At 40.6% G+C, this 25,897-nt stretch overlaps 1 protein-coding gene across 1 annotated transcript in view; it reads left to right on the top strand.

Moving 5' to 3' along the window:
• The window catches only part of dmd (dystrophin), a 244,093-nt gene that overhangs the window by 166,273 nt on the left and 51,923 nt on the right, over positions 1-25,897 (top strand). Inside the window, exons 63-67 of the mRNA XM_088329820.1 lie at positions 9,929-10,101; positions 10,171-10,327; positions 11,856-11,967; positions 15,224-15,492; positions 15,567-15,713. Of these exons, the coding sequence (XP_088185946.1) occupies positions 9,929-10,101; positions 10,171-10,327; positions 11,856-11,967; positions 15,224-15,492; positions 15,567-15,713 (858 nt within the window). The remainder of the gene's footprint in view (positions 1-9,928; positions 10,102-10,170; positions 10,328-11,855; positions 11,968-15,223; positions 15,493-15,566; positions 15,714-25,897) is intronic.

The raw sequence follows: 25,897 nt of genomic DNA, 5'->3' as shown, positions 1-25,897 counted from the left end.
GAAGCGTCATCGCCCCCTACAGGACAGGTGCATTATACACCCAAACAGGACACTATGAAATGTGTACTGTACTAGTACAAGGATTTAGTATGAATTACGGAAATTTATTACGGGCCACGTACAAAGTTATCGTAGCGTTTCCCAAAGGTAAATTGTAATGGGAAGAACGTTCTTCAACTTAAAATAAAAGCTATTATCATTGTCAGAGATTTATCCCAAAATATTTACACATTTTATTGTTCAGATCTACATATATATTCATCATATACTTAAGATTTAAGAATCATATGTCTTGATAAATAGACATGCAAGGTGAAAAAACACACATGTAAATTACATTTATGTGTGGATCTGCAAAATACATGATTCACAAAAGATGTCTTATTTTAAAGGTACTGAAGAAATTGGAATTTTGGCTTTGAAAATTCTTAAAACGTGCTTGAATCTGGCCATGAAAAAGGTTGTAATTGTACTTTTTTACCATATGACGGTTGCATAGAAACATCTGATAAGCCAGCGATACTGACAATAATTATGTTTATTGTTTATATTATTTTTTATTAGTTATACAGTAGTACTCTCCACCTCATACTTTCCCAGTATTTTAGATTATTTTCTTTGGCGGTAGTAGTTCTGGAGGTAAAGCGCTCGTCTTGGGATCAAGAGGTCGCAAGTTCGAGTCCCGGCTCCTCTGTGTTATATGTCAAAGTGTCTTTGGGCAAGACACTGAACCCTGGCTTAATGCCTCCGATAAGCAGGTAGTTGCCTTGCATGGTTGACGCTGCTATCGGTGTCTGAGTGTGTGTGAATGGGTAAGTGTGAAGCACATTGTAAAGCGCTTTGGGAGGTCTTTTGTGACTTGAAAAGCGCTATATAAATGCCGACCATTGCCATTGTCTTTGTTAGACTGTTCTCGTCTTGCCCATTTCCGCTTTAATCCGGATCTTCTCGGTCACTGGTAGAAGAAGACAACATCAGCGTAGATGCTAATATTGTCACGGTCCTTGATCAAGCGTTTATTTTTCATGCGTATTGCTCTTCCTTCCTCACTCTGAATTTTACTGTAGAGGGAGTTTTCAGCCATGTGAGGAAAGCACCTACAGAATATAGGAAAACAACAGGAACTGATACTCTAGCATCTTAGTTTCAAAATAAACTGTGACAGTTTCTGTTACAGAGTGAGACCATCTCTCGAACAGATGGAGTCTGCAAAATCAACCGCTGCTATGCATAATAAGTAGCAGTAAACTACAAACTTATTTGGTAAATTATATTTGTTTTTGTTCTATACAGTCTGTCTTATGAGAAATTGGCAGTGCATTGATTTGTAAGGTGTATTATCGCTTAGTAAGGGAAATTGCGATCTCGAATAAGTCAAGTCAAGTCAAGTCAAATTTGTTTATATAGCCCTTAATCACAAAAATGTCTCAAAGGACTGCACAGGATTACAGTTAAAAAATTACACAATTACCTGATCTTAAACCAGCATGCGGGCAAGGAAAAACTCAAAAACCTCAGTGTGAGGAGAAAAGAGAAACCTTGAGAAAGGACCTCACATGTGGTAATCCCCCTTCCAGGATTGACCAGGGTGAGTTACAATTAGCATTACTGTACACATAATAGTAAACATAAGGTAAGATGTTGAAAATGTCCGGAAAGTGCATGACATCAACGACGCCCCCGGCCTGCAAACCAGTCCAGAAAGTCTATGACGGCCACGACGCTGCCTCCCATCTCTGCCAGCTGGTAAATGCAGGGGTTGACATGCTGCAGGTCAGACGCCGGTCCGCTGACCCATCCCAAATCATCCTTCTCCTTCGTATCAGCCAGGCAGGCGTCGGAAAAAGACAGGACAAAACAGAATATGAGGTGGGCATAGATCATATGCTTTGGAATAGAAGTGTGTCTTAAGCCTCGATTTAAAAACTTCCGTTGAGGTTGCAGATCTTATCTCCAGAGGCAGGGCGTTCCATAACACCGGGGCCCGGATGGAGAACGCTCTCGAGCCCGCAGACTTCTTGGCTCTCGGAGTCACAAGTAGACCGGCATTTTCCGAGCGCAGACTCCGTGCAGGAACATAGGGGGAAATCAAATCGGAGAGATAAGAGGGTGCAAGCCCATGCAAACATTTATATGTTAATAAGAGAACCTTAAAGTCACATCTTAAGTGGACTGGGAGCCAGTGCAAGTTGGCCAATACAGGAGTAATATGCTCAAACTTTTTGGTCTTAGTCAGAAGTCTAGCTGCCGCATTCTGAACCAGCTGCAAACTTTTAATGCTAGACATCGGGAGACCAGAAAGCAATACATTACAGTAATCAAGCCGAGAAGTAATAAACGCATGAATTAAAATCTCTGCATCTGATTGGGACAGCATCGAACGAATCTTCGCAATATTACGGAGGTGGTAGAAAGCTATTCTAGTAATATTTTTCACGTGTAACTGAAACGACAGATTAGGATCAAATATAACACCTAGATTTTTGACCGAGTCACTATGGGTGATATTACATTTGTCTAGGTTCAGGGTAGTGTTTGAAAACAACTGACGACAGTGAGCTGAACCAATAATCAACATTTCAGTTTTTTCTGGGTTAAGGCATAAAAAATTATTTGACATCCATCTTTGAATCTCAGTAAGGCAAGCCTCCAGATTTCTAAAACTTAAATGTCAATTTTTTTCCAGTGGCACATACAGTTGAGTGTCATCTGCATAGCAATGGAAACTAATATTATACTTGCGGATAATGTCACCAAGCGGGATCATATAAATACTAAAAAGAAGGGCAATAAGGGGAGCAATTGTCTGAAATTGACAGGTATGTCTTTCATATCAATTGGTAGCTTTCTTTAGAATAACTTGGAAAACAAGTCAAGTCAAGTCAAGTCATTTTTATTTGTATAGCCCTAAATCACGAAGAGTCTCAAAGGGCTTAAAACAAGCTTTAGGGAAAACTTTAAAAACATGGAAATTTAAAAGTAGACATTCAATTTAAGATGGGATTAAGTCCCCCAGTGTTCACTTGCCGCCCAGGCTGGCACATCAAAAATTCTGACACTAAAACGGGGTAGAACTTGATTGGTTGACGTCAGACAAGCTTAAAAAAAAAGGAAATAACTATCTTAGTGGGCGTCGAAGAGTGGCAGTTCTGTTCTTCCGGAGAACATATTTTGACCTTTGCCCCTCCCACATGCACACGCCAGAGAAACACTGTGCTGGCACAACAATCGTTTCCCACGTGCGCCACACTCAGAAAAGTATTTTGACATCTAACGATCTAAAACCTACATGAGGACAAGGAAAAACCCAAAATATCAGCATGAGGAAAATGAGTGAAAATAAAAACCATTTTTTTTCAATACTATTCATTACATTATAACAGTAAATAGTAGCTAATAGCAGAATCTAAATTGACCGCTTGTTGCAAAGTTATACTTCCCCTAAATGTTTTAGAGAGCCAGCGAGCGTGATACAGTTATACCAAAAATAAGAGAGATAAAGCATCCAATAACGTCGAGGAGTTTCCAACTAACTATAATAATCGACCAGTGCACGTTGGATAAAATTCACACCTTTTCACACTTCCATTAAGTCCCACTTGCAGTTCCTTGGGCACAACAGTAGTCCTCAATTCGCTGCTGAGATAGCATTGTGTGCCCAACTACAATGGCGGATTGCGCCACGGCCCGTCTTGCAGCCACACACTAACATGCACATGCCACAAAACTACAGGCAAATAAGATTTGATTGGAAAATCAGTCGTAGGTTGCTTACTTTAAATTTATGTCTTCCTTGAATTTTTTGTGCCCTGTCAGAGACTCTTTGTGAAGCAAATCTGATTTGCTCTTACATAAAATATTATATTCTCACAATGCACAACTACAGCAGTGGTTAGCGCGTGTGCGGCACAGTTCTAAGGTCCCGGGAACCTCCTGCGTGGGTTCAAATCCAGCTACCGGACTTACTGTGCGAAGTTTGTATGTTCTCCCCGTGCTTGCGTGGGTTTCCTCTGGGCACTCCGGTTTCCTCCCACATTCCAAAAACATGCATTTCAGGTGGATTGGCCGGTCCAAAATTGTCCCTAGGTGTGAATGAGCGAGCGAGTTGTCTGTCCCTGTGTGCCCTGCGATTGGCTGGCAACCAGTTCAGGGTGTCCCCTGCCCACTGCCCAATAATTGCTGGGATGGGCTCCAGCACCCCCGCGACCCTACTGAGGATAAGTGGTGCAGCTGATGAGATGAGATGAGACAATGCACAACTATTCTCTTGTACGGATTGTCATACCATGCACAAACTCTACTGTACCCTCTCATATATACTACTATACTCTCATACACACTACTTTAAACTCCCACACATAGCACTATACTCTAATTACACACTATTAGACTCTTTCACACATACAACCATATTCTCATACACATGCTACTATACTCTCTCACATATACTGCTATACTGTCAGGAAACGGACCAGGAAGCAGGAAGTCGGAACTCAAATGCGTAGACAATCCGTCACTTTAATTAGGAAATAAAAGTTGTCCAACACACAAACGGACCAAAGTCAAAACAAAACAGGTTCAAAGGTAATCAAAATTGCAAACTAGCCATTACACGGATCAAACAGGCATGAACAGGTCTTTAACAAGGTAAAGCAATAGTCTGGCAACGGGCAGTCCCAAAAGGTGCGTTTAAGTATTCAAACAATCAGTTCAATGCGTCACAGCCTGTGTCAAGGGGCGGGGCCGGCTGGCCGCCATGACGACCGTGCAGGCCATGACACTATATTAAGAACAACTTCAGTCTGATGTAAAACTGTGTGAATATACACACAAATACTTGTGCTTAGCCTTGGTTACCAAAAGTATGCTAGTAAAAAACACTGGATGTGAAAAAACCCTTAGTAATAGCAGTTTAATGGTGTGTGAGAAAGAATATATAGTGTGCTACAGAGTATATTAGTGTGTGTGAGAATATATAGTTGTATGCGTGTGAGAGTATAGTTGTAAAAGCATTGTAAAGTGTCTATGAGAGTATTTTAGTACGTTTTTAGATACTATAGTAGCGTGTGAATGATAGTATAATATTTTGGGTAAGTGTAGTAGTGCATACGAGAGTATAGTAGTGTTTGTGTCTTTGTGAGATGATAAGATGTGCACGTGTAAGAGTATATGATGTTGAATGTGAGAGAAAGTATGATTTATTCAAAGAGTAGCTCATAGTGGGCTTTCTCTCTCATTCACCCGCATGCACGCTAACGCACGCTAACAGACATCGTAACAGATGGCATTGTTTCACCCACTGGGAGTTAATCACTCCGAACCACACGACACAATAGACATTGCCGCTTATTCCCTGTTTACCGACCGGACCAGAAACTTTTTTTCAGCATGTTGCGAAGAAAGGTCTACCAGGTTCAGGTTAGCGTTCAAAGATTTCTTCTCCCTTTGTTTTTGGTTGTGACCTTGTTGTCATACTTTTTTAGTCTTACTTCTTACTTTTTCTGTTACGAAAATAAATGTGTTCTATTTTAATGCGAATGAAACAGTTGTAAAAGAACAGTGTTTCTCAACCTTTATTTTGCAAAAGTACACTTTTAAAATGATGCATCTGGTGGTACACTGAATTTGTCAAACGATTTATTATAATCCATTAACCGATGTTAACATTTCTTTTTGTGTTTGTTTTAAACATGTAAGTTCTCAAAACTGAATAAAAAAATCAAATTATTAAAAAAAAGACCTCTTCTTTATAGTAAAATAGGAAATCTTTAAAATTCACAAATTGATCCCATTACAGTGGAACCTCGGTTCTCGACCATAATCCGTTCCAGAACCCTGTTCGAAAACCGATTAGTTCAATCACCAAAATCGCTTTTCCCACTAAAAGTTATGAAAATCATTTTTAATCCGTTCCAACATCCTGAATGTTTACTATGAACGTAAACATGAAGCTAACCCAGGCTAATCGTACGTTCGCGTTAGCGTAATCTTCCGTACGAAAGATTACGCTAACATGAACGTGTAAATATAAAAAATCTGGTCGTTTACACGTCATTTAGCACCCTGGTCTCCACAACAAGTGGCTAGCGCTTCATTGGAAAGGGCCCGGTCACACAGCCGTTTGCGTCTATATCGCGGGTAAAATTTTGCGGGGTTTTTTTTGCCCGTGGTTGCCCGCGATGGAAAATGCGCAAAATTGGCCAACCCGCTGTTCATCGGTGGTATGACCGCAAAACAGACGCCGGCGACTGTTCCGCTTCCTCATCGCGTCATTTCCGCGTAATTTTCTCGTGTGGACCACGGGTATAAAGGCTGCCGAGCCGGCTTTATGCCGAGAAATGCATCCTTGCCGAGATTTGCATCCCCTCGCTACTACAACCACTTTTACCTCGTTTTATCTAACTTTTATATCACTTTTAGGGAATTTAATGGCGAACATATAACCAAAACCAATTCGTCTTGCATTTGTTGGGAATGTAATACAACTTAAACCATTCCGTCTTTGTATTTGTTGTGAATGTAATCGAACGGTAATGCACGCCGTATACAAATCACTTTTGAGCAGGTAACATGTTTATTTTGCCTTTTTCTATTCAAATCGCTTGTATTGAAACTGTTATGCACTCTACCGTAAAGCTTATTTCTGCATAATAAGCTTTACGGTAGAGTGCATAACAGTTCTCAAAAGTGATTTATATACGGTGTGCATTACCGTTCGATTACGTTCACAACAAAAACAAAGACGGAATGGTTTAAGTTGTATTACATTCCCAACAAATGCAAGACGAAGTGGATTTGGATATATGTTCGCCATTACATTCCCTAAAAATGATATAAAAGTGAGATAAAACGATGTAAAAGTGGTTGTAGTAGCGAGGGGATGCAAATCTCGGCAGGGATGCATTTCTCGGCATAACAACGGGCTGTAGAAATCATAACCGCTCAAGACACAGTCCCGTGAAGATCAAGATTTCAAGCTATGGCACCGAAGAAGCCAATATGTTATTATTATAATAGTTTTTCATTTTTATTTTATTATCTTGTTATGAGATGAAAATAAATGTCAAGAAATAAAAATGGATTAAGACAAGGTCACTACGGTGACGGGGATCCATGTTCACCCCTTGACGTCTCGAGCACAACTGACGTGTGCTCGGCAAATCGCGCTGTATATACGCGGAGAAAGGCGTTTGACCGTCACACGCGTAACACGCAAATTTCACGTAATAACACCGCAATACAGGCGCAGAACATGCTATGACCGTGCTCCACCCACGATTACCCGCTGAAATTTCGCGTCCTACCCACGTGTAGCCACGCCCTGGCCGCGGCCATAGCACGTCGTTCCGCGTCATTTCCGCGTCATTACCTCGTGTGTACCACGTGTGCCGCCCGCGGTTAACACGTGGTCTAAAGTTTTGAGCAGCGCAAAACTTTTTCGCGCGGCCAACCGCGTGTGAATTTCCGACTGCGTGTAAAGCACTGCTGTATCTCGTCTGTATGGCGATCTCAAAGCGTCCAACAGCGTCTGCTTCACGGGCAGAAATTTCTGGCCGTGATTCAGCCTCGATACGCCCGTGAAAGGCTGTGTGACCGGGCCCTAAAGTTTTGAGCAGCGCAAAACTTTTTCGCGCTGCCAACCGCGTGTGAATTTCCGACCGCGTGTAAAGCACTGCTGTATCTCGTCTGTATGGCGATCTCAAAGCGTCCAACAGCGTCCGCTTCACAGGCAGAAATTTCTGGCCGTGATTCAGCCTCGATACAGACGCAAACGGCTGTGTGACCGGGCCCAAATGGGGCTCCGTTCCAACACCCTGAATGTTTACCATGAACGTAAACATGAAGCTAACCCAGGCTAATCGTACGTTCGCGTTAGCGTAATCTTCCATACGAAAGATTACGCTAAAATCAACGTGTAAATAAACAAAGGGTAAAGAAAAGAATTGTGAATAGGATTTCTTACCTTTGTGGTGCTCAGCAGAAGCCATGCTGTATGTTTAGCAAGATCGGAAACTCGAACACCTTCATCATATTTTGCTATTATTTCTTTCTTAAATGCAATAGTTGTACGCACTACTCATCTTTTTTCACCTGTAGCAACTTTGCTGCTTGCACCGACCTTCTTTGGAGGCATAATTAGGGGCTAAAACACTTGGTACACCTATATTAAAAGCGAAAGCAAAACAAAACACGTCCGCACGTGATAACAGTTCTTCACGAGGGGTGGGAGCAATCTACACGATCTACACCCGTACGCCGCTCAGCATCGCACCCTAGCGTACCGGCGTTCGAACTCCGATTATTTGACCGAACAGCGAAGCAAGAATTTCTCGAAATTTTTGGTCGAGAACCGATTTGTTCGAACTGAGAGGCGTTCGAAAACCGAGGTTCCACTGTATTTATGTTTGTTGTTTGATATTAACATGATATTGTACAAACGGCTGCAGTATTTCTATATATTTAATTTATTCAATTATAATTGTACATTTTTGTCAGGTTTGCCATTCTGGCCCATCTAAAATGCAAAGCATGGTTGTGGCCGAGATTCATTATCCCCTGTAGACTATTGCTGAGAGCAGAGACTTTTATTTAGGTTTTGAACTTGTGATTGTCGCCCGCCTAAAATGAACTGTGCTTTTTTATCGTTACAGTTTTTTTCCACCTAACATGAAATGCACTTATGCGGCCGTTATCCACTATCCCCAATCTCATACTGCTGCGAGTGGGAACTTGCAAAAACGGCCCTCTTTTCGGAAGGCGTGACATTTTGGCCCGCCTACAATGAACAATACTCTTTTGGCTGAGAGCAGGGGGCCAGCAGAGTGTTTTTTTCCGGTTTGGTCCGCTGAAGCATCCCATTGTGGGCTGCCTAAAATTAACTGCACTGTTTTGGCCGCGGTCTATTATCCTGTCCCACTATTGCTGACAGTAGGGGCTTGAAGAGCAAAGTTGTGCGATGTGTGGCAGCTCTTTTTTGTCATTTTTGCCCAAAAATGAACAGCACCCGTGCAACTGCGATCCATTATCCCCGATCCACTATAGATATGAGCGACATACTGCAGATCGTATTTTGAAAATAGGGGGCGGCTGCATCGCAGATTTTCGTGTATTGGGAGGTTCTGGTCCACATTAACCGTGATCAACAGGGGATTCAGCATCTGCTTTTCCTGAGTGTACAAACTGTTGAATTCAGGTGTGTCCTGATTACTCAGTTCTGACATAATTAATCGATTTGTCCAATAAAAAAAAGACCAGATATAAAGTGGTGGCATTAAGTCTGGGAAATCGTGGAGTTGTAGGGAGCCAATTTTATTGCATTGCTACACTGTTCTCAACTTTGGAAATTAATCGAACACTGGTGGCAGTGATGTCAGCGTTCCGGAAACATTCATATTCGAACAGTCAAACGAAAAATCTAAATTCCCTTCTTTTTTTTTCAAATCACAAGTATAAGCTCCTTTTTTCAAAGACTGCTAAGTTCCTGTCAGAACCGGAACAGATACAGGACCCAATCGCGTGACGTTCACAAGCTTTTTATTTTGTGGGAAATGGGGAGTCATGCACGATAGGAAGCCGCCCGGGCGTGGAAGGACAGGACGGCAGACACCGACGTGATCGATAACGACTCAGGATAACGGAAATAAATAGGAGAAACTCGACGGGAACCAAAACTGGAGAAACTAACCAAAAGGACAAGAATAGGCGGAAAACAAAACTGGAACCCGAAATTAATCAGTACAAAAATAAACGGGAACAATACTGGACTGCAGATATATAGCAGGGCCAATTGGGCACCATAGCAACTGTGACACACACACACACACACACACACACACACATGCAGGCACGCAGCAAATGCGCAAGGCCAATTAAGTGCCTGGGCAACCATGACAGTTCCACGTCTCGACTGACGTTTTTGTGTTATTAGGACCTTGAAGTCGAGGTGGAAAACCACACTGAGCTCTACCATTCTCTGGATGAAAAGGGCCAAAGCGTTCTGAGCACCCTGGGAGACTCTGAGGACGCTGCGCTTCTGCAAAGACGTCTGGACAACATGAGCCAGCGCTGGAATGATCTGCGCAGCAAAACGCTCAGCATGAGGTGAGGAAGAGGTAAACTTTGATAAATGCATACATAAGAAAGACAAAGTGTGTCTTTGCATGGAAAAAGGGCTCACTTGGACTCAGAAATTGCACCATGGAAGAGGCTGCACATGTCACTGCAGGAACTGCTGAACTGGTTGAGGTTGAAAGCTCAGCAGCTGGAGCGGGAGATGCCCGTAGGGGGCGATGTTCCTGCTGTCCAGAACCAATTAGACACTCATCGGGTAAGTTCACATACTGTATTTTCTTAACCATCCAGTAGGTCTCTTTTGTTTGGTTGGTCCTGCAACGCCTATTTCGGAGTGAGTTACTCAGGAATAAAAATATATGGCATTTCAAATAACAACACATAATTGCATTCCTTGATATGCCTTGTTTTTTCACCAAAAACAAGCTTGTTTTTCTCGGCTAAAAACTAAGATAATCGTCAGCATGAAAAGCTAGTGTCATTTTCTCAGTGGCACCGAAAACTGAAAAAGACAGAAAATGCATGTGTAATGAGAACTAGAGAAGAAGTGAAACACAGAAAATGTGTTTTCTTATTCTCTACTGAAAGCTAATGTGGTCGTGTCGTCTAAAACTTAGGTTGCCTTCTGTGAGTTAAGCAAGCCTTCTGTGCTGAAAATTAGTGTTGTTTTCTTTTACTCTGAAAAAAATATATATTTTTTCGATACTAAAAATTAGCGTTCTCTTGCATGAAAAGCTGGCGTTGTCTTGATAGTTAGAATTTAGTAGTCTTTTGCATCGAAAGTTACTTTTGGCATGATTTTGGCTAAAAACTAGCATAATTGTCTTCTTTGCCAAAGTCTTGTTTTTTCCTCCCAAAAACTTACTACTTCCACGCAAAAACAATGATAGTCTCGTGTTAAGCAAACGTTTTTCTGTCTTCTATGCTACAAATAAGCATTGTCTTGATCCTTGTCAAAAGCTATTTTTGTTTTCCTTTTTGCTGAAAACTATCTTCTTCTATACCCCAAAATAGTATTGTCTACTTCTCTGCAGAAAATTTGCATTGTATTTAGTTCCAAAAGATCGGGTTGGGTTTTAAATCCATTTTTGCCACCATGTCGCATCCAGTCATCCATTATCTGCATCGCTTATCCTCAGTAGGACTCTGACACCCATGCGACTTATGATTTATTTATTTTTGTACATTATATATATATTATATATAATATGTTAAATATATGTTTGGGTCCGTACAAGTTTGGGTCAGTACAAAGGGTTTGTTCTTATTTAATTGTATGATATTTGATATTTGTTGATTCTACCTCACGGATTTTGCCCCTTACAGGTCCTTTTCAGAACGTAACTCAGACAAAAAATGAGGTATTACTGTAGAGGGTTTTACCTTTTTTTTTTTTGATAACCGTATGAGGAAAGGCAGTTGTTTCTGCTCACCGAAATATTTTGATAATTTGGGCAAAATATCTTCAATTTTTGGCCTTTCAAAAGTGCAACTAAAATTCATAGCTTCATAAAAACGTTTTTGGTCGGAAAATAAAATCAAAGTAAACTTCCACACAAAAAATAATCCCCACTGCCCAAATATTTATAACATTTAATACATCTTTGACATAATTAGACTCCATGTTGCACTGACATTAGGCCATCAAAGGCATGAGAAAATGAAAAATGAACTGCATGTTAGATGAATATCCTATTTTTTGCAAGTTGAATTAGCCCAAAATGGCTCCACAATGCATATGAGTTCTATGTGCTTGAATAAAGCGTGTGGCTCTCTCTCGTCAGAGCTTCCGGCGGGACGTAAGAGCCAAAGAGCCCGTGGTGACCAAGACGCTCGACGACGTTGGCGTTTTCCTCTCACAGTTGCCTCAAGAGCATCCTTCACCAGAGCATCAAGGTAACATACTCAAAAACTCAACGCAAGCAGCTTACAATCTTCACAACTTGATTTGATGTTTCTCACTCAAAAGCACAGAATTTAATAAATTAATGTCATTAATATGCAATTAATTATAGTAGCTGTTGCTTTTTTTTTCACTTCTGAGCATCTCCCTACGTGTCCCCAAAGGCCATCTACTGCCGGTTAACGGTTACAAAATATTTATTATGGTCCTAACTTTGTTTCTCTTCATCAGCACATTTGAATTTGTTAAAGTAATTTGACTTTCTGGTTACCTGGGGTGGGTTATTTTAGAGCAGGGGAGTCAAAGGGCTACATGCTGAGGGCCAGACTGGAATGTTTAACTAGAATGGTTTGTGCACAACAGGACTCTACCCGTGTTGACGTGAAACCCAAAGAGTAAGACTGAGTCCAGATATATATATATATATCCATCCACCCATTGTCTGCACCACTTATCCTCAGTAGGGTCACGGGGGTACTGGAGCCCATCTCTGCTGTCCTAGGGCAGTGGGTAGGGGACACCCTCATCTGGATGCCAGCCAATCGCAGGGCACACAGAGACAGACAACTCGCTCGCTCATTCACACCTAGGGACAATTTTGGACCGGCCAATCCACCTGAAATGCATGTTTTTGGAATGTGGGAGGAAACCGGAGTGCCCAGAGGAAACCCACGCAAGCACGGGGAGAACATACAAACTCCGCATAGTAAGTCCGGTAGCTGGATTTGAACCCACGCAGGAGGTTCCCGGGACCTTAGAACTGTGCCGCACACGCGCTAACCACTGCTGCTCAACTCGCTTGCTCATTCACACCTAGGGACAATTTGGACCAGCCAGTTAACCTGAAATTCATGTTTTTGGGAATGTGGGAAGAAACCGGAGTTCCCGGAGGAAACCCACGTAAGCACGGGGAGAACATGCAAACTCCACACAGGAAAGTTTGATCCCATGACCTCAGAACTGTGCCGCGGACACGCTAACCATATATTTATATTATATGATGTTATGTTGTGTTGTTTTATATTGTATTGTTCTGTGTACAGCCTCCTTAACCTTAAAGTGTTGGGCCTTGGCATTCACACAGCATGCCATGTGGAGTTTACAAAACAAACTTTTTGTCACCATGGCAACAGCCCAGTTCATGCTCAAGTTTTACAAGCCACCGGCCTATCACTGAGCGAGCCAACAGGATTCCAGCTGTTAATGACTAAGGGCACAGAGCACTTTCCTGCTGCACAGGGAAAGTTCAGGCTGAATCTTTTCAGCTTGAGACGTTTTATTCGATTTGTGTACATTGAACCACCTTTGTTTCCTTTTTTTACTCCTTAAAGATACATTGATTTGATTGATTAGTGTTCATTTATTTTTGATGGGAAATGTATGGAAATTGTCTTTATTTGCCGGAAGTGACAAAGGACTGAAAATGTCTGGTGTAGCTGACTATTACCATTAGAAAATCATTTGGCTACAATACAAAAAGTTAAGTTAGCTAATAAAGCGAAATAAGTAAAGGAATCGCCCACCCAATGTCAGAGGAACACTGCATACACTGTGTTATATCGTACAACTGAAAACGAGTGCTACAAAGCACAAGGAAGAATACGAACTACGAAACCGCACCGATTTTCTCTTGGTTTTTATTTTTGGGGTAGATGGAGCAGCAAGACGGCAGACAATTTTGTTAGCTGCCACTAAGTGAGGCTCATGTTATGTAAGATAAATGCTATAACTTTCTCGGCCAAAAAGCATTTGAGAAAAAGCACATTAAGATAATGAATTATTATTATTATTTAACAATAAGCGGTGCTAAATAATACACATTCTTTTAAAATAAATAGTATAAAATTCAATTTTTTAATATTTTGCTTATTTTACAATTTATTTGTATTTTTGCAAACGTATCGGCTACATGTTATAAGCAATAATCTTGCTTATTCTAAGTACTATTTATATCATTCCACTCTCAAACTCATTTATATAAATATAAATAAATCAAATTAAACATATGTGTACATTGAGACTATGTATCTTATAATATAAATTTGAGTTATATTCTTAACCCAACTGGAAAAAATGTATTGTTATAATCCGATATCTATTTGTGAAGTAATTAATTTATAGATTTAGATTTATAGAAACACCAGACTTCGCAATTCCTGCAACGTTAGAACAATATTCCCCGCTGATCAAACAAAAATATACTTTCTTTACATGATTTAATGTAGAATTTAAAATGTGAAAATATCTTTGAGATTCAAGAAAAATATTAAAATTCTTTATGGGTTCAGGTGAATCTTATCGAGAAAAATAAATAAATTCAAATCGAATTCAGCCCTTGTGAATCATAATAAATGAATATAGGAAATTACAGTGGATAACCAGACGTATATAATAAAGCGTTAATAAACTCTTCTTTTCATCTTTTTGTGGGTTTGGGTTGGCATTTGGACTGTACTTGAGGTAGTCCTATTCTGACTTTCACCATTTTCTTCTTGGAATAAAATGGAATAAACACCACTTGCGTGATATCGCTCTGTCCTCCCTGTATTTGTTTTTATGAAAATTTGTACTTGATACTGGGAACTTTGCTGTTAGATTCCATATCTATGATAGAAAGAAGCTGAAGCTCCTCTAAACTTTGTTTTTCTTATTGCCTTGAACAGTGCATCAGTGACTTTTGTTTGAAATGAAATGATCTGCATTTTATATAGCGCTTTTCAAGTCAATGACTTCTCAAAGCGCTTTACAATGTGCTCCACATTTCCCAATAGCGGCCTTGCAGCCATGTAAGGCGCTAACCTGCTTATTGGGGGTGTTAGGGGTTCAGTGTCTTACCCAAGGACACTTCGACATGTAACACGGACGAGCCGGGATTCGAACTGGGATCCCTTGATCCCAAGACGAGCGCTCTACCTCCTGGGCTACTGTTTGAAGTAAAATAACAGTAAGAGGGGGTTTCCTCAATTTTGATTACTGGTATTTAGCAAATACGGCTACATTGGGTGGTTTGTTTTGGGATAGGCGCTTGACTATGGCGACATCCAATGAAAAAAAATAACACTGCAAGTCATTGTATGACATGATCAAGCTCATTTTTACCTTATACTTTTCTCAGCATTGTCTCCCGGGATACATTTTATTAAAATGATGAATTGGCCCATTGGCCTTGAGTTTGGCCTAAATGGTTCTCCATCAACCGAATACAATTAGCAAAATCAAATAATAAAAAGGACTCATTTTGTCCCTAAGGCTTCGGCTCCAAGGAGCGTGCCCAAAACGTGGGACGAATCCTCAGAAAGGAGGCGAATGATGTGATGACCAAATGGGAGCAGCTTAATAGTAACTCCGCCGATTGGCTGAGGAGGTTGGAGCTGGCTCTGCAGCGGCTGATGGAGCTCCTGGAGGCGCAAGACCTTCTGGACGGGCAGCTGAGGCAGGCAGAGATGGTGAAAGGCACATGGGAGCCTGTCGGAGACCTTCTGGTGGAGACGCTGCCCAAGCACATCCAAAGAGTCAAGGTGAGAACTAATTTTTGTCTTTTGGTTACCGAAAATGTATCTGACTTCCTTGCGTTGGCACGTGTATGATGAAGGAGTTCCAGGAAGAGATTGCTCCCATCCAGGAAGATGTCACACACATGAACCAGTTGGCATCCACTTTCACTCTGCCTGAAATTAAGCTGTCGCCTGACAACTTGGAACGCGTTGAAGAGCTTAATAAACGCTGGAAGCTTTTGCAGGTAAGCCCCGGTGGCCTCAGATACGACTCTGTATGTACACTGAATATATTGTTGGATTTAATCCCTGTGTTTTTGTTTTTTTAAGCTAAAATCGTCAACCTACCAGTTGTTAGCTAGGGCAGTGGTCAGCAACCAGTGGGACACGGACCAGAAAGAAAAAAAAAAGCCCATGATACGCTTTATGTTTTAAAAAGTCAAAGTTTGGGTGCGCGTTACACAGCTGGTTTTAAGGTAGTACATTAATTACTGTATTTAAGTATTGATTGATCAGTCGAGAAATACTGCTGACCAAATTAACCCAGATAACGGCGTTGAACGTGCCAAATCCTAACCACTAGACCACTTAGGCTGTTAATGACAAAAGAAAAGGTTTCTAGATTGTATTTCATCATTACACTACTTTCACAGTCCCATGTTGCACAACATATTAATGGGGAATTATGGGAAAGAGTTCAGCTAAAACAACGTTGCACAATGTGGTACCAAGAGTGAAAATAGAGTTATGATGAGATAAAATTTCATCAATTTCCTGTGTTAACTCAAACCCTGGAAATTTCGTGATTGCACCATGGGATTAGCCTTCCTCCTAATATCAGGGTTTGTACGGGTGCTTGAAATCCATCAAAATGCTTACATTTTGTTTTCAAGGTCAAGAAGGTACTTGAATTTTGGGTGAAGTGCTTGAAAATGCTTGACTTTTCTTGCCATTGCCAAGTTTCTAGGCAGTTTAACTCTTTAAACCATGCATTAATTGAAGAAAAATAAAAAGCGCTAAAATGGTGCTGCTCTGGTGGCTTGTCACTACGGTGTTGTCATGTAAAGCGTCACTGCCCCCTACTGGTCCTACCCAAGAGGATGGCTCTGCTCACTGGGAAGAGCTGGCTTTTTTGTCCCCCATAATGGCTCTTTAGATTTTTATCATATATATATATATATATATATATATATATATATATATATATATATATATATATATACTGGACTGTCTCAGAAAATTAGAATATTGTGATAAAGTTCTTTATTTTCTGTAATGCAATTTAAAAAACAAAAATGTCATACATTCTGGATTCATTACACATCAACTGAACTATTTCAAGCCTTTTATTATTTGAATATTGCTGATTTTGGCTTACAGCTGAAAAAAACTCAAAAATCCTGTCTCAAAATATTAGAATACTTCCTCAGACCAAGTAAAAAAATATTTTTATAACAGCAAAACTAAATCAAACATTTGAAAATGTCCATTGATGCACTCAGTACTTGGTTGGGAATCCTTTTGCACGGATTACTGCATCAATCCGGCGTGGCATGGAGGCAATCAGCCTGTGGCATTGCTGAGGTGTTATTGATGCCCAGGATGCTTCGATAGCGGCCTTCAGCTCATTCGCATTTGTAGGTCTGGTGTCTTTCATCTTCTTCTTAACTATACCCCACAAATTCTCGATGGGGTTCAGGTCAGGGGAATTAGCAGGCCAATCAAGGACAGTGATGCCATGGTCAGTGCACCAGTTACTGGTGGTTTTGGCACTGTGGGCAGGTGCCAGATCATGCTGGAAAATGAAATCCTCATCTCCATAGAGCTTTTCAGCAGATGGAAGCATGTAGTGCTCTAAAATCTCTTGGTACACAGTTGCATTTACTCTGGACTTGATGAAACACAGTGGACCAACACCAGCAGCTGACATGGCTCCCCAAACCATTGCTGACTGTGGGAACTTCACACTGGATTTCAAGCAACTTGGATTTTGCTCCTCTCCAGCCTTTCTCCAGACTCTGGCGCCTTGACTTCCAATGAAATGCAAAACTTGCTTTCGTCTGAAAAGAGGACTTTGGACCACTCTGCAACTGTCCAGTGCTTCTTCTCCATAGCCCAAGTCAGACGCTTCTTCCGTTGTCTTGAGTTCAGAAGTGGCTTGACCATGGGAATACGGCTATTGTAGCCCATTTCCCGGACACGTCTGTGAACTGTGGCTTTTGATACCTGGACTCCAGCTTCAGCCCACTGTCTTTGAAGCTCCCCCAAATTCTGGAAGCGGCTCTTCGTCACAATTTTGTTAAGGCTGCGGTCATCTCTCTTGGTTGTGCAGCGTTTCCGGCCACATTTTTCCCTTCCAACAGACTTTTTGTGGATATGCTTTGAAACTGCACTCCGTGAACAGCCTGCTCTTTGAGAAATTTCTTTTTGTGTCTTACCCTCCTGATGGAGGGTATCAATGATGGTCCTCTGGACAGCAGTCAGATCAGCAGTGATTTAGTTTACTGAACCAAGCTGAGTGTTTTTAAGGCTCAGGAAACCCTCGCAAGGTGTTTCGAGTTAATTAGATGATTCAGGTGATTAGTTGAATAGCCTACTTGTATACTTTTTCATGATATTCTAATATTTTGAGATAGGATTTTTGAGTTTTCTTAAGCTGTAAGCCAAATTCAGCAATATTAAAATAATAAAAGGCTTGAAATAGTTCAGTTGATGTGTAATGAATCCAGAATGTATGACATTTTTGTTTTTTTAATTGCATTACAGAAAATAAAGAACTTTATCAGAATATTCTAATTTTCTGAGACAGTCCAGTATATATATATATATATATATATATATATATATATATATATATATATATATATATATATGGGACGTCAAGAACGTATTCACATTTTTTATTCTTTCTGGGAGATTGATACAGAGGAGGGGATTCCCATCCCCCTCGCTCAACCCAACTGATGTGTTGCAACATCTCGTTGGGAGTCATTAGGTGACCAAAAACCCCCAAATTCCGATATAAATATTATATATTGAACTACAGTATGTGTGTAGCAGAGTGAGGGCATGATTAAGAAGGGTATGTGAAGAATACTTCCATGTAAATCACGATGCCCAAGGGCCCTGCACAATTATGTATGTTTGTCTCAAGTACAGAAGCAATAAATTTGTTCAAACCAAAAAAAAGAAGCAATAAGCTCAAACCTACTTAACCCCCACTGCAATATTTACTAAAATGTAACTCCAAAACAGGTTTTCTGTCGCCTGGATTGTGTTTTTAAAGTAATATCTTTCCTCTCTCGGGTATCTACTAAACGTAAATCAGAAAACAATATGCAGATGTGGAATGCTTTTCCCTCATGTTGATAAATTTCTACTTTAGAAACTCGTGCTCCCCCAATAAAGACTGATTTTGTGAGTCCATTTGGAAAAAACTATACTTGTTATAATATTTTTTTTCTCCCTTTTAGCTTTCATCAGACTCCCTTACGGACGTTGTAAAAGCTCTTGAAACATTAACATTGATCATTTTGGTGAAGACCAATTTTTTGGCGTTCCTCAATTGAACCGTCATTACTGAAAAAGATGAAAAGAAGGGAGCCAGTAGCTGCAACAAATGATTATGGCCTGGCCGGCGCAAGCGTCCACTTAATGAGCAATTGCACAAAATTCCGTTCATTTGTACGAATGCGACAATGTTACCATGGATACAGGGCTCGGGGAAGGAACGACTGGTGTACTAGCAAGTTGAGTGGGGTAGGAACAAAGGTACAACATTTTCACGGGCTTCACTTTCACTTCTTCGTCTGAAGCTCATTACGCATGCATTTTCTGTCATTGTTGCAGTGCAAATGCTGCTAATCAGTCTAGTGGCGCCTCTGCGAGCGGCAGCCTTTCCAGCAGCTCCATGTTATTTCGCTCTTTTAGTGATTTATTGTTTTAAGTGTCTGCTTCTATATTCGGTGTTTTTCATCCCGTTTGACAACTACACTTTGGATTACTTTCTATCCTATCATTAAGGGTTTTAACGCACAAAAATGCGTTTATTCGAGGAATCAACTCCTTGCCCTGAAGAATTCTCGTGCCGGCGTGATGAGGGGGCCCGTGGATGCAGAGCCGGAGATAAGGTGAAGGCTAAGCGGCTAGCGGCGTTATAAGCCTTCAGTACCGTCCGTAATCATGATAAATGTGAACTCTCGACCAAATAAGACCGACAAACTGGCTGCGCTGGTGAAAAACATCAACGCGTCCAGGAAGTGCAGTTTGCTTTGTTTTACGGAAACGTGGCTCACGTCTAGCATCCCAAACGCTAACGTGGAGCTACCCAGCTTCAGCGCTGTTAGGACAGACAGAGACACAAAAGCCTGCGGGGAGAGGAGAAGAGGTGGACTCGCCATCTACGTGAATCGAGGTGGTGTAAGCCTGGGCACAAAGATTTCCATCTGCTCTAGGGACGTCGAACTTTTGGCCTAGCGTGTAACTTCATTCACTCCGCTGTGGCTAAACTACAACACAGCACCCCGAGGCCGTCCTGTTAAGCTGTTAATAAACAACAAAAGGATACTGCTGGAAGTGTGAATTTCCCTACGGGGATGAATGAAGTATCTATCTATCTATCTAGTGCCTCATCGCGGCTGGATTACCTACTTGTTCTACCAAATAAACGCTGAGACATTTCTGATGATTCTTTTTTGTTTTCTTCAGGAAAATAATCATCCTCTGCTTGTTTTCTGTGTGTTTCCTGCTGCGAACAACATTGTCTTGCATCAGCTGCCTTAGTGCCATTTCTCTTCCACTTCTGAATGGTTGAATTCAATAAAAAATTGGATGATGCATTCATGAAGCTGAGTAATCTGAATGCCAGCCTATTTGAAATGTCATTCATCCTGCAGCATGCGGAAAGCAACTTGTATTTTGGACGTCTGGTAGCATGGAGCGATTGATCAAGCCACAAGATACCTTGAGCCTAAATGAAATGAAATGAAATGTTTATTGAAGGTATTGTTGGATACATTAATAAAAAAACATGACACAAAAAAAAAACTAAAGCTGAGAGTGAGCATGGCCAAATATGGTCACCTTACGCCCCCTCCCCTAAGGAAATTTGACAGATCTGTTTCTGCCAACCTTTGCTTAAAGGTTTGCACCGTATTTGCACTAATAACCCGGTCAGGCAAAAAATTCCAAATTTTTGGTATCCTGAAAGAAATAAAGTTTCCATGCAAGTTGCTGGTCGGTCTAGGCACCCGTAACTTATATCTGTGACCACGTAAACCATCAACACGACAGAACTCAAAAAATTGATCAAAAGGCACATCGATCATTCCATGCAGTACTTTGAACACAAAAATTAAATCAAATCGAATTCTACGGAGCTCCAAAAAGTCCAAGTTCAGTCTTTGTAGTCTTTCCGGATATGACAAGTTGTGCATCCCAGGTATCCGCTCCGTATACCGTCGTTGAACTCCTTCCAGTAGGTTAATGTCCTTGAGTAAGTAAGGGTTCCACACAACTCTGTTATATTCTAACCCGGGTCTAACATAAACGCAAAACATTCGAACTAAGAATGCTGGGTTCTTGTTGTAAAAGTTTCTGTAATTGTTTGATGCTATGTTATTGGCTTTGTTGGTAATTTTGGCAATATGCGTGATAAACTTTAAGTTTGAAGTAAGAGTGACACCCAGATCCTTATGTTCAGTAACAACATGCAAATCATGATCATTAATGTTATACAGCGGAACAGAACCATGTAAAAACGACTATGCTAAGCATTTATGAGTAGACAATTGCAGTTGCCACTTTTCGGACCAAAGAAAAACTGATTTAATGTCATTTTGGAGAGAATCAATTGTTCCTGTAACCTGGGTTTTTGGTAAGAAAGCCGACAGTTTAGCATCATCGGCAAAAATTGAGATGTCACTACTTTGAATGGCCTCAGGTAGGTCGTTCACAAAAAACAGAAGTAATAATGGTCCTAGTACTGAGCCCTGCGGTACCCCACTACAAACTTCCGACCACGCTGAAAGAACATCATCAATTTTTACGCATTGTTTACGATTTGACAAATATGCTGTTATCCATTCAAGCAGTTTTCCACTAATACCATAGCATTTCAGTTTTTGTAAAAGCTTGTTATGAGACACTTTATCAAAAGCCTTGCAAAAGTCTAAGTAAACAACATGACCAGCCATATTGTGAACAAAAAACATACTGGTAATATTATTCAAATGAGCTATTAAGTCAGTCATGGTAGAATGTCCGGACCTAAACCCATGTTGTTTAAACGTAAAAAGATTGTGCTCCTGTATAAATTTCCATATGGCATCTGAGATCATTTTCTCGAACACTTTACAGACGCAGCTAGTCAAGCTAACTGGTCTATAGTTGGCTGCACTTGTTGTGCTCCCCCCTTTAAAAATCGGTATGACAATAGCACTAAGCCAGTCCTCAGGCAGCTGTGAATCCTCAAAAGATCTAGAGAACAGGTAAAATAATGGTTCACATAAAAAGTCAGCTAGCTTTTTAAGCAAAAAATTTGGAATTTTGTCAGGGCCGGCTGAAAATTTACTGGGAAGTTTTATCAAGTATCTATGAATTAACTCCTTTGAAAGTTCCACAGAATTTAGAACAGCTGAAGTTCTGCTGGGAAAGTCGGGTGAAACACCATTGTCACGACCAAAAACACTGGCATACTGATCATTTAATATACGGACATTGTCAGCATTATCTGTAGCAACGGTACCGTCAGATGCCTTCAGGTTGGGAATAGATGCCCTAGAAATTAGTTTACGGTTGATGTATGAAAATAATTTACGAGTATTATTAGCCTCTAAAACTTTATTTTCCTCAGCCACCCTTTCCCGCCTGATGACCCTCCGCAGTTCCCTTGAAGCATCTTGATAACTTTCCAAGTATGCCAACTGATCACGTTTAAGATCGTTTAAATGTTTTTAAAAAAACACAAAAAAAAATTGTACCATGGCCAACCCAAATACCCAAAGAAGTTAAGCACCTCGGCACCTAAGTTGTATTGTGACTTGGAGCCTGAACGCAGATTTGAGAAGGAAATTAAATGTTCTTGAGATGAAGTATTTGAGGAGTATGTTAGGAGTGACAAGATTTGATAGATTAAGGAATGAAATTGTAAGAGACAGAACTGGAGTAGTAGTGGAACTGAGCAAGCATGTGGATAAGAGAGTACTCGGTTGGTTTGGACACATGGAAAGGATGGATGAGGAGCAAATTTTGAAGAGGATCTACAGAGCAGAAGTAAATGCGATTGACGTGGATGGATGGTGTTATGATTGCACTGCAGGAAAGAGGTCGAAATCTAGTGGAAGCTAGAGCTCTTGTTGGTGATAGGAATGATTGGAGAGGTGTTGTGAAAGGATGGTGGGATGTTTGGACGTGTTCTAAAGGATGGGCAGGGAACCTGTATGATGCGACAGGGGTAAACCAATTTATTAACACAGAGAATTAATGATAGAAAGAAAAAAAGGAAGGGAAAGACGCCGGAGATTATGGGAGTTTTTGACCGCTAAAAGTTACTGGTAGTTACAACCACAAATGTTTCCTGCTATGATGCTAGTCGATATGGGGAGATTCCCTTGTACAGAAAAAATCGCTCATCCCCAAAAACCAGCAAACATGGTGTTAAATCTGAAACCGTTCTCTTACTTGTTGTTGTGGAGAGACTTGGACTCATGCTCCGGATGGTCGCAGAAAAAAGAGCAGGCTATCGATCAGCTCCTCTTTTTATATGGACCAGGGTGATAATGTTTTAAGTTTTTAGAAAACCAAAGAAGTGAGAAATTTGCATAACGTTCAGTGAAAACATTAATCAATCGATACATAGCCTTGGATGTTTTAATTACATTCCAAATTTCATGTTATCAGATTTTATTATGGTACATGGTGAATTAGTATGACCGGGAACTGTCCAAAAGGGGACGCAGTTGCTTCATCCATTCCAAAGTTCTGACTTACTTAAACAAAAACATGTGAAGGTCAATTTTGTGCTGGGCTTATTTGCTCCACAATTGTAACCGTGAAATTTTAAAGTTGCTTTCCATTAGCTTTATGGCATGATGATGCGACTCATTCATTAAATTAGGATCTTCTCATAATTAGTCAGAAAAAAACTCTTTGTTGCACTGATGTTGTATTATACAGCGCTTGTTGCCAACATTTTGTATTATTTAGCACCTCCTAGCAGTAAATACAAACTTCATTCATTAAAATAATAATAATAATAAACCGAGATGCATGAATTATCATATAAATGTGTGTTTTTTTGTTTTAGGTAGGTCAAGAATATTTTTTTATTTTTTTACATAACCCGAGGTTCACCTAAGGGTAGGTGACATGATTGTCTGCCATCTTACTGCAAAAATAATCCCTAAACGACAAAAAAAACTTGTAAGAGGCTTGGCAAAAGAATGGGGAACAAAATGGTGCAGTTTGGTCACTTTGAGTCTCCATTGTTTTTATTCTTCCTTGTGCTGTATAGCACTCGTTTCTGGGTGCACTACACCCGGCGTGTCAAACCTTTGGCCTCGGACCGGAGCATGATTTAATACAGCCCTCTTTAAAAAAAAATCAAGTCTTACGGGTATTTATTTTTCAAGTCTCTGGCTCATTTCTATCAAAACCTGTTTTTTTTTAATTTTCATTTCTTAAATAAAAACAAACCGAATGCTCTTTCTCCTCGAGAGCCAGTGAAGGTGTAAAAGAGCTGAAGTCCAGCAAAGGTTTTATCCATGTTTGGGACTACTTATTTTTGTCAACAGCTGTTCTCTGTGACGAACAATAATAAAACAAAGCAGGATCGTAAACACACACTTGAATGCCTTTGTTAAATGTGCTGATACTCGAAATTTGACACCTGCTATTGATGGACTTGTAAAGGCAAAGAGATACCAAATTTCTGGAGCCATCAGCAACAAGTAGACTACAGAAGTGCAATGAGAGAGGGTGGGCGGGGTGTTTTTTAATGGCACGATATGTGTTTGCACGGATCATTAAAAACAAGATTTATCTGGTTTCATATTAAAGACATTATCCTGCAGTATTTTGTCAGCCTCAGTAGGCCCAGCTTGGTAGTTGTATCTGATGTAAGCGCCTGTTAACTGCTAAAACTCTTATTTTGCATTTCTTTTATATTTATGTCAAAGCAGTATTACAATTGAAGAGAGCATATTTTTATTCATTGCTCCCATTTGAGTCTGTTTAGTGTGGTTAATTGCTTCAGATTAACATGGTTGCCGTGGCGCCCAATTGGCCACGTCCGTGTGTGTCACGGTTGCCGTGGTGCCCAATTGGCCCTGCCCATGTGTGTCACGGTTGCCACGGTGCCCAATTGGTCCCGCCCGTGTGGTGCCAGCTGCGGCTTGTTGAGAGATTGACTTTCTGTTTATATATAGCTCAGTGCTCTCTTGCTTCAGTATCAGCCCGTCAAACGAACTTCTGCCCCACAAGATGTGGGTTCTGACTCGGTCCTGTTTTCCTGTCATATCTCCAGTCCGGTATTGTTCCCGTTTATTGTTGTCCTGTTTAATTTCGGGTTCTAGTTTTGTTTTCCGTCTATTCTTGTCCTTTTGGTTAGTTTCTCCAGTTTCTCTCTGTTTTTATCCTGTTTATTGTTTTCTCCAGTTTTCGTTCCCATCTAGTTTCTCCTGTTAATTTTCGATATCCTGATCCGTTATCTGTCCGGAATCGACCCCATCTGTCCAATATCAACTTGGGCAATTGAAATCGGTCTCGTCGGTCTCTGGCTTCCGGTCTTTCCACGCCAGACCGGCTGCCCAATTTGCATGACTCCCCATTTCACATAAAATAAAGGTTTGTGTGAGAACGTCACGCGATTGGGTCCTGTATCTGTTCTGGTTCTGACAAAGATGTAGAGCTGTATTTATTTAACTGTAAAAATAAACAATTTGTAAAGACATTTAATGCCAATCATGGTACATATAATCATGTTTTCCATTGTTTGTGAATAAATGTGTAGTGCTTGGAAAAGATCCCATTTCATTCGTGATCATAATTTATAATAGTACAGTAGGCTTCAAATATAGGCAGAATGATAAAGGCCCGCCTAAGAACATAAAGTCTGTATCCGGCCCCTGAGTTTGACATGCCTGCACTACACAATCTTGTGGACAAACTTTACACAGTGTACCTTTAACAGCATGTAGTGCTGCTTGTGCTTATGGCATCAGTATCTATAACCCAAGTAGGGATATCTGCTAGCCATAATATTGCTATCAGCGCCATCTGGTAGCCTTGATAGTTCCACTCGCCTCTTAAAAAGTCAGTGTCGACTTTGTTTTGTACAGATCATCCACCAAATCAAAGAGTAGAGAGGAAAATAGTCTATATGAAGTCAAACAGTGTTGAAATTTAAAGTTTAAAGAATGATTATCCTAAA

The sequence above is a fragment of the Urocampus carinirostris genome, chromosome 3 (genome assembly GCF_059441175.1).
Source record: "Urocampus carinirostris isolate Australia breed hairy pipefish chromosome 3, RoL_Ucar_1.0, whole genome shotgun sequence".
NCBI classification, from domain to species: domain Eukaryota; kingdom Metazoa; phylum Chordata; class Actinopteri; order Syngnathiformes; family Syngnathidae; genus Urocampus; species Urocampus carinirostris.
This window is presented reverse-complemented; position numbering and strand designations above follow the sequence as displayed.